At 38.8% G+C, this 9614-nt stretch overlaps 1 protein-coding gene across 1 annotated transcript in view; it reads right to left on the reverse strand.

The window, feature by feature from the left end:
* Positions 1-9357, reverse strand: part of erlin2 (ER lipid raft associated 2) — a 29199-nt gene extending 19842 nt beyond the window's left edge. The window contains exons 1-3 of the mRNA XM_039803504.1: positions 9240-9357; positions 4648-4755; positions 2604-2685 (exon numbers count right to left, since the gene is read on the reverse strand). Coding sequence (XP_039659438.1) covers positions 2604-2685; positions 4648-4754 — 189 coding nt within the window. The 5' untranslated portion in view covers position 4755; positions 9240-9357. The remainder of the gene's footprint in view (positions 1-2603; positions 2686-4647; positions 4756-9239) is intronic.
* Between the last annotated feature and the right edge of the window lie 257 nt (positions 9358-9614).

Raw genomic sequence — 9614 nt, forward strand, 5'->3', positions numbered from 1 at the left:
TACTGACGCCGATCCCATGACGTCACATTTGTACGCGCCAGCTGGGCTGCGTCTAGTATATAAGACGTTTTAGCTCTTCCAAGAGAGGAGAGGGAGGATGAGCCAGGAGCCAGTGATGAATGATTTACCAGAAATCCAGAAGGAAAAAAACCTCTGTTGGCACTCAAGTAGAACAATTTCCCCAGTGCCATCCTGGAAAGGCTCTCTCCCAGAATCAGTGGAAATACTATAGTCAGTGGATTACTTGCATGCAATTGAAAAAGGGAGGTGCAAAATGCCAGGGTGTAAAGGCCTAGTGAGAAGCAAATGCTCCAAATGTGATGTCTTCCTCTGCATTACCCACGAGTGCAACTGCTTCGTGGCCTTTCATCAGGGCTAACACCTGGGTTAGAATGCATTGTGTAATGTGGCTTTGTTGACATTGACCATAAAATGATTTTACTGATGACCAAATGAGATGAAGGATATGAATTTTATAATATTAAACTGGAAATAAACGTTTTTTAAATCAAGTAAATTGTATCTGTGTGTCCTCTTTCAGGTATGTGTGTGTGTGTGGTGTGTGTGTGTGTGTGTGTGTGTGTGTGTGTGTGTATATATATATATATATATATATATATATATATATATATATATATATATATATATATATATATATATATATATATAAAAACAGTCTTACTACAGTGTTATTAATAATCATCACAAACTACAATTAAAACTAAACAAATTTCACTGTAAACACATTGGGCTATACATTTTAATAAATATAAGTAAAATTTGTTTGGTATTTTTTTCAATAAAAGCAAGTTTTTAAAGAAATCTACTCTGACACTGTTTGCAATTATTTATGATATTTCAAAAGGAAAAAAATATTAGATTTATTTATATTATGTTATTCCAGCCATTTTGTAATTAATATATTATCTGAGTTATTAATTACACACTAATGTAAATGAATTGCTCGCTAATAAAAATTTGTTATTCCAAAGGAAATCATGTTGGCTCACCCAAATTATCTGTTGGTCCACTCACATTTATAGTCAATATACCCTTCTAGTTTAAATAGGGATGTCATACAGGAAGAAATATTTTTTCAGTGACCATATAGTTCAATATTTGTAAGTGTAGTCAGTGTGTTCTGCTTATTTTATCCCTTCAGTCAGCTTGAATATGTTTTTTCTATGGGAGAGGGAGAGCTAACAGGGCAGACTTAAGGGTTTTTTACACTAGACGCATCCAAGGTGGCCCGATTTATGGTGCACGAGCCGAGGTGCGCGCCGCGCTCTTTTTTCAGCGGCGGGCACAAAGCGGAAACAGGAGGCCTGAACGAAGGGGCCGCCTGACAACCGGATTTCAGGACTCTCACAGTGACTGCAAGTCTCTCATGTAAAGTTGCTGGGTTAAGAGGAGTTCTTTTATGGTGAATGAAAGGCTTGATCTGACGAAGTAGGTCATCGAATCAAACCGAAGCATTGACGGCAATGCTGCTGCCAGTTCTGCCGTTGTTTACCTTTTTCCTTTCTTCTTCTAGTCCGTAGAAAGAGCAACGTCGGTAGCCTTTGCTCATTAGCGCCACCGCTGTTTAGGAGAAGACCGCAACTAGTGTCGCGACCACCAGCGCGGGTATAAATACTCGCTCTTTTTTTTCAGCGGCGCGCAACAAAGCGGAAACAGGAGGCCTGAACGAGTTCGCCGACAACCGGATGTCAGGACTCTCACAGTGACTGCAAGTCTCTCATGTAAAGTTACTGGGTTAAGAGGAGTTCTTCAGGAGAAGACCGCAACTAGTGTCGCGACCACCAGCGCGGGTATAAATACTCACGCCGATCCCATGACGTCACATTTGTACGCGCCAGCTGGGCTGCGTCTAGTATATAAGACGTTTTAGCTCTTCCAAGAGAGGAGAGGGAGGATGAGCCAGGAGCCAGTGATGAATGATTTACCAGAAATCCAGAAGGAAAAAAACCTCTGTTGGCACTCAAGTAGAACAATTTCCCCAGTGCCATCCTGGAAAGGCTCTCTCCCAGAATCAGTGGAAATACTATAGTCAGTGGATTACTTGCATGCAATTGAAAAAGGGAGGTGCAAAATGCCAGGGTGTAAAGGCCTAGTGAGAAGCAAATGCTCCAAATGTGATGTCTTCCTCTGCATTACCCACGAGTGCAACTGCTTCGTGGCCTTTCATCAGGGCTAACACCTGGGTTAGAATGCATTGTGTAAACCGTCTTACTACAGTGTTATTAATAATCATCACAAACTACAATTAAAACTAAACAAATTTCACTGTAATCACATTGGGCTATACATTTTAATAAATATAAGTAAAATTTGTTTGGTATTTTTTTCAATAAAAGCAAGTTTTTAAAGAAATAATGGATCTTTTGGCACTTTCCACGAATGCGCATTTAAATTACCACCCCCCCCCTAAATTGTTTTGTTGTTGTCATTTTTGTTTTTTTACATTTGCATTATTTAAGCAACCTGGAGTCATAAAAACACATCAAGACATTTTTAACAGGTTTAAAAAATAATTCATGCAATAGAGGGTTAAGTGATTTGGGATTTTAGGCTATACATTTTTTTTACTTCACTTGACTCACCTGAACAGACTTGTAGGAGGTGATGAATGGAAGCATAAGATGGAAACCAGGGCCACTGGTGATGGTCAGGAGAGCCCCTCCCCTGCGAGAGACACACACACACACACACACTTTTTTTCTTTTCTTGTAATGAATAAAACTATTCTGATTATGTGTGTTAAGATCAATTAAAGATTTGGATCTTGGCCAAAATAATAAGACTTGAGTTAGACTTTATTTATGTGCCAAGGAGGAACTGTTATTGTATTTTAGTCAGTGTTAGCAGTTAGAACTCAGGTGCTGACATTGTCCCTTATGCTACTGCAAGTACAGACATTCCTTCCTTACTTAATGTCCACATCCTCAGGCAATTCATCAGAGTAGAAGAAACAAGAATTTTTCCACGAGAATTTCTCATTAAAAAGATGTAATCTTTATTGTTGAATTACACTATCGTGACTCATAAGAGAGCCCAGTCTTAATGGCAGCTTATCATGTGTTTAAAAGAGCCCTACTGAAAGGCATAACTCTGATATTTACTGCATGTCTGTGCAAGTAAGAAAGCTCTAAATACTCAGCGCCTAAGAAGATACACACAACTGTTTAACAGTTAAGTTGCCTACGGTAAACATCTTTGCAGCAGATGCTCTCTTTTATTATAGTCTCCATTTTACAGCAGAGCAGTTTAACACACTAATGTCTCAGGCACAACATAAAAAACTAGGGATGCACGATATTGGATTTTGGCCGATATTCGATATGCCGATATTTTCAAACTCATTTTGGCCGATGCCGATACCGATGTATATGCACATTTTTCCCCTGATATACTGTTCACTTTAATTCTACTGAAGAGAAATCCAAGTATCTCTCCTGTACTACCTTTACCTTATTACAGTCATGTGTTGTAGATAAGGCAATACACAAGACCAACAACATTTGATTCTACCATAAATGTATCATTTTACAAATGTAGACAGACATTCACCCCTGAAAAATAGTAAAATTATTTAACTTGGAGGAGAATAAATTATATGCCAGTGCCACATTTTATTTTTAAGTTCAGACTTCAAACTTCAGTCCTTAGGAGTAAAATAAATAAAAATACATTTTCAAATAAAAAAATGTAACTCCTCTCCTACTTGAACAGGTCTGCCAAATGCCTTACATCAGAGGCAACGCTAAACAGCCGTTCACTGTCAACACATAGCACGACATGCACTTGTTCTCTTTCTATTTTCCATCTCACAAATGTATCATCAAATGCAGATGCAATTGCAGCTGCTGTGTGAGAACCGGAGCATTCCTGTGAGTGTAGGTCGGACAGCTTTTTTAAGGGTGAAGTCTTCGTCTATCCACTGGGCAGTGAGGCTCAACATGCTAACAGGACTCACGCTTGATGTCCAAATGTCCGCGGTAAAGCTAATGTGACTAGCGCCGCAAGGAGCTTTTCAATGTGACAAGCGACAACACTCTGGAGATCAGATAACGGCACATCAGAAAAGTAGCGCCGGCTAGGCATAGCCTGGGCATAGCATACCACGGCTCCACCACGCTCAACGGCTGGTTATCAAGAGCAATACATTCAAAATTAAACTTTTACCTTTGGGTCGTCGCTGCTGTATTTTCTAGCTTTGTCAAAGGACTGAAGTAGAGGCTGCTGATGGGTTTTTGTCGGCGTTTTTTCTTCTTACTTTTCTCGGTGCTGCTCAGGATGACGGCTCTTGAGATGCGTAATCATATTTGTAGTGTCGAACACGCCTCCTCGCATCACTTGTGCTTTACAAGTACTGCATATAGCAAGTTTGTTATCTGTTTTACATTTGAAATACCTCCACACAGCCGACATGTTGGAAGTTTAAGTTGCTGGCGCTCATGCTACGTTCATGGTCGTCATGTGCGCATAGCAAAAAAGACACCCTATCGGCATGGCTCATCGGCAGAAAAATTCATATCTGCCGATGCCGATGATGACCATTTTAAGTTTTTAATCGGCCGATACTGATGTCGTGCCGATATCATCGTGCATCCCTATAAAAAACAACAATGTGTGCGGCAGTCTCACCTGTAGTAAACTCCAGTGTGTCCCTCATCGATCTTGTGCACGGAGGATAGGAGCGCTGCTCCTCCGAGAGCGCCGATTACTGCGAGTATGACACCCCACTGGGCCATCCTGGCAGGCAGAAACAGAAGACAGCATTTTTATTTTACCTTTATTTATTTTTTTACAGGCAAGTCATCAAGAACAGGTTCTTATTTAAAATGTCGATCGGACAAGTGGCATAGCCACTTAGAGAAAGGGAAGGAGGGCTAGATAATACATAAATTAGAAATACATACAGTTTAGAAATTACATAAAATACAATTTGAAATACTCAGGATTTGTACCTTTTCCAAGGTCAAATTCAAGCACTTTTCAAGCACTTTCAAGATCCATTTTAAAGTTTCCAGCACCTTACACAACCATAAAATACATACCAATACATAGTCAAAATTATGATTTAGTGTTTTTAATCACATTAAAAGAGATAATGCTATAAACAGCCAAATTTGGGTTTCGTAATAGCAGGAGGATCAGATATAACACAAGTTTTATTTTTCAAAATGTATAACTGTCTAAGTAGACTTTGCTTGCCATCCAACCTGCCTGAGTCAATGTAAAAACAATTACCCCAAACAAAATCACTCGACAGGTTCACTTCACCCTGAATTATCACCTTTAAAATGTTTAACCTCTTCATGGTTCCTAACATAACATCCAGTAAGACAGCTTGGAGAGGAGCACTGAGTGGGAGGATCTGAGCCAAGTGACATGCAGCTGGCTCATTCTGGGTCAAAATCCAGGAAAACAGTTGCTGCACCCTCTTTGATTATACTCAAAGTTTATGCTACCCTTAATTTCAGTCTTTTCACACTTTTTTTTCCGAATCTAGGGCATGCCGTACAAAATTGTAATGGTTCAGTCATTTTGACGTGTTTGTCTTCCACCCTACAAAGTTTGGGCTGCCTATGAATAATACTTTCCATTATATTAATGTCCAAATATTGCTTCCCAGATAATGTGATTTTCATATTTTTACAGGCCTTTGTTTTGGGACACATTCTTGATATAGACAAGGTTTGAACAAAATCTGAGACAGTGAAACAACAACCTGTAATTCCATTTTAACACAGAAGACTGACAGTGAACATGCACCTGCCTGATAAATAGCCTATATAATGCAATTGAAAAAAATTATCTATTTATCTACTGGAATAGAGCAGTGTAAATACTGCATAAGGCCATCCTCAACCTTACAGTAGGCTACTTGTATCGCTGTATGACACTCCATCTTCTGACACAATTTCGGTTCAGCCATCAACGATTTTTGTTATACACTGGGCTAACGTTTGCAGCTTTTAATTTGCGGGTAGGTAACGTTACAGTTACTGTGATGTCACTTTGGCTACGTTCACTGCATATTCCACAAATGAACGTGCCATAACGGACATGCAATACTAACGTAAGGTATTTTATTGTGTAACCTCTCAGTTGAGGAAGTTACAGTAAATATAGAGCTTTTATTGTGACGGGAAAACCGGAAGCGGATAAAGTGTTGTATTTTCTGACGTTTGACTGTGTCGGGGGTTGAATAAAGTGAGACGTGCAGTGCCGTCTTGGTTCCAGCATTGGAAGCCTGTGTCTTTATTTTACAGCCAAACCTGAGTCTAGACAGTATAAGAAATCCTCGGTTACACTAACATTACATTATCACACCAAGTACTCTGTCACTTAGCCTGCGAATTAGGGCTGTGCAATTAATCGAAAAATTTGGCTCCCAATGATCACAAAAACATAATCGAGAAAAACTAATTATTTAGCTCATTACGTTTTGCAAGTAAACTATTATAACTCTCTCACATATGGAAACAGACTGGCAGATCACAAGCGAGCAGGTTTCATTTTAAGCTCGCCGACAAAAAAACACAACAAATTGCATGTTGAATTTAAAACAAAATCATTTCTAACATGCTTTTATTGAACAAATTGAAGATTGAATTGAACATAAAAGGCACTGCTTAAAAAAGAACGAGTTACATTTTAATTTGCAGTTTTTTTTAACTTATATTTTCTTTCAACTAACACAAAAAAATTGTAGCGTCTATAGTGATATGTTGCAGCCTTTTGCGATATGTATATTGCGCTAGTTGATATGGTGATGGCGATAAAAAAAAAAAACTATATATTGTGCAGCCCTAAATGGGAGAAAAGGTTTTCAAATCTTACACGGTGCACCCGGTGAGAGAGAGAATTGGAAAACCAAACCAGTGAGTGATCAGTGACACCAATTCTGCTAAGTCTGTGAATGAGTGTATTGTGGTTGCATGTGAAAATGGACAGATGGTAACAGGAATTTCTCTTTTGATGTTTACACACGTTCCTGCCTTAAATAAATGCTCCCAACCACAAGTATGTCCTGCACTCAGTCTCTAGCTTGTGTTGTACTGTAGTAGTATCACGTTGGAGTTGGCATCTTGCTCACTGGTTTATCTCCTCTGAGCTCAGGCTTAGCCCGGCATCAGATGGGACTCCTACTACAGTGTGACCTTGTAACACTTAAAGAGGATTGAGGCTAAAGTACGTTGTTCTTCTTTACAAATGAAATAAATGTCAGGCTGACTATGACTGACATGTGATGTGCATTATTTTTAGAAAATTCGTTTTTAGAAATGCCTCATGATATATTGTCTCTAGAAGTGTATTATTCAACTTTTGTTTTCGTTAAAGAAGGAAAAGAAAATCGCAATACTCAATACTATTGGATCGCAACACTTCTAGAATCGCAATACAAATCAAATACGACGGGTGCCGACCCATGTATCGTAGGGGTATGAACCTTCATTGGTCTCGTTTTGATTATTCTGTCAACGATTCAAATCGATATCACGATGCGTCACCTCCTCAATATCATATTTTGCTACACATGGTTTTCATCAACAATTTTAAGCAGTCAGATACATATGAACTCCCCTTTTTATTGTATCTTCGGTTACACTTTACTTGAAGGCATCTACATAAGAGTGACATGACACTGTCATGAACGTGTCAAACAATATAAACAAGTCATAAACATTTATGACATAACGCTTCTTTTAGTAAGTGTCATTCGTTTTTTGTCATGACAAGTTATGGTTAGGGTTCATGTGTCATGACAGTGTCATGTCACTCTTATGTAGATACCTTCGAGTAAAGTGTTACCGTATCTTCTCTTAAAAAACAAACAAACACTTCCTGAATGTAGTGGAGTCTGAGCACAGAAGACAACGAACAAAAGGCTTAAAAAAAAAAAAAAAAAGCAGTGACCGGAAAATCAACAAGGATTATGGTCTGTAAATCCATCGATGCAGAATCGTCCACGTCCGCATCGTGATGCAATGATTCATTTCAACGGCCCTATCGTGAAAGAATCGAAACGGAACAAAAGCATATCGTCCCAGCCCTACTTGTCATATACAAAGTGAATCTGCCAGTAGCATCTCAAACAGTATACATACATACATACATACATTCACTTATATGTGAGAACCTTGATTTTAGCTAGTTTAAGCTCAGAGTTGGATGAAGTGCTGTTAGCTTTGGTTGGTAAGGATTTGCAAAGATACAATCCGGTGACCCTGCTGTCTCAACACTGGACTCGTCTCATACAACTTCCCCTTTGTGCGTTAGTTTAAATTAAATTTACATTCTCGTTTCTTTACTATGATTTTGACTGTATTCGGACTTTGTTCTTTGTAAGACACCGGTCTGCAACTAAAGTAGAGTACTGCATTTGTTTTGGTGCTGGTCGTATGCTGGCCCCGGCAGCTACACGTTAGATAATGTGTATGTGAACTACCGACGACCTGTATGGACAGAACGGAAGGAAGTGAACACTCAGAAACTGGTACCGATATCATGGCAAAGTCACTAAAGTGTTAAGTTAGAAGGGTTTAAAATCTTGTACAAATAGAAAGGATTTACCGGCAATTTTCAGAATACATCGACCAAACAGAACCTGTCTGAACTAACGTTCTATCTTAAGTCTTCTAAAAGTGGCGGACACAGGCTCCTCTGCTTCACGGAAACGACTAACGTTACAGGTACAGCAGTTCAAAGTTAACATACTATCAAAATACAAAAAAAAATTGTTAACACACGTATGCCGAATGGCAGGGGGACATTTAAAGATGTATATACAGTCGTAGCGTGTTTAAATTATGTAGGGTATGTATGACTTATTAGAAAGTGAATTTAAAATATCCAAACGTTTGAACCTGATTTGGTTCCGAGGACTTCGGAGCTAGCTGCGATAGCATAACGTTAATGTAGCTAAGTTACTAGCTATATTATTTCTGCCTCAAAATGAGTCGCCTTTTCCAACAGCAGACCGGTTTAACGGTCTGCTGCCCAGTCACCTAACACAACGTAACGTCAGCTAACGTTACACTGTTGGCGTCAAAACATTAGACAGCGCCAAATATTGACTAACCTTGGCTAACGTTTCAAGTTAGCAAAACAATATTAGCATGTCGTATCTAGTTTTGACAATGCACTGTTATATTGAACAAAACGGCGTATACCAGAGACTTTGTTTGAATTGACGGTAACATATATTTGTATTGCTCTGCAGGTCTTACCTGTTACTTTACCGGAGAGGGCCACGAACAACAGATAAGAAGCAGGCACCTCTGGCACCGGCTACCTTCTTCTTCTTCTTCTTCTTCGGTAGAGTATCAGAGTGTTTGGCGTCTAACTTGTTGCATTGGCGCACCCTCGTGGGCAGTCGGCCAACAGCGTCTGTCGTTCGCATACAGTATTATGTCTATGCAGTATTATTATTATTATTATTATTATTATTATTATTATTATTATTATTATTATTATTATTATTATTATTATTATTATGCAGTACTATTATTATGCAGTACTAGTGCTAGTCTTTTTATTGACAAAAAACTACCTAAAAACTCTCGTTGGGGAAAGAGAATATACATGCGTAGATACAATACAAA

This window comes from Perca fluviatilis, chromosome 6 (genome assembly GCF_010015445.1).
Source record: "Perca fluviatilis chromosome 6, GENO_Pfluv_1.0, whole genome shotgun sequence".
NCBI classification, from domain to species: Eukaryota; Metazoa; Chordata; class Actinopteri; order Perciformes; family Percidae; genus Perca; species Perca fluviatilis.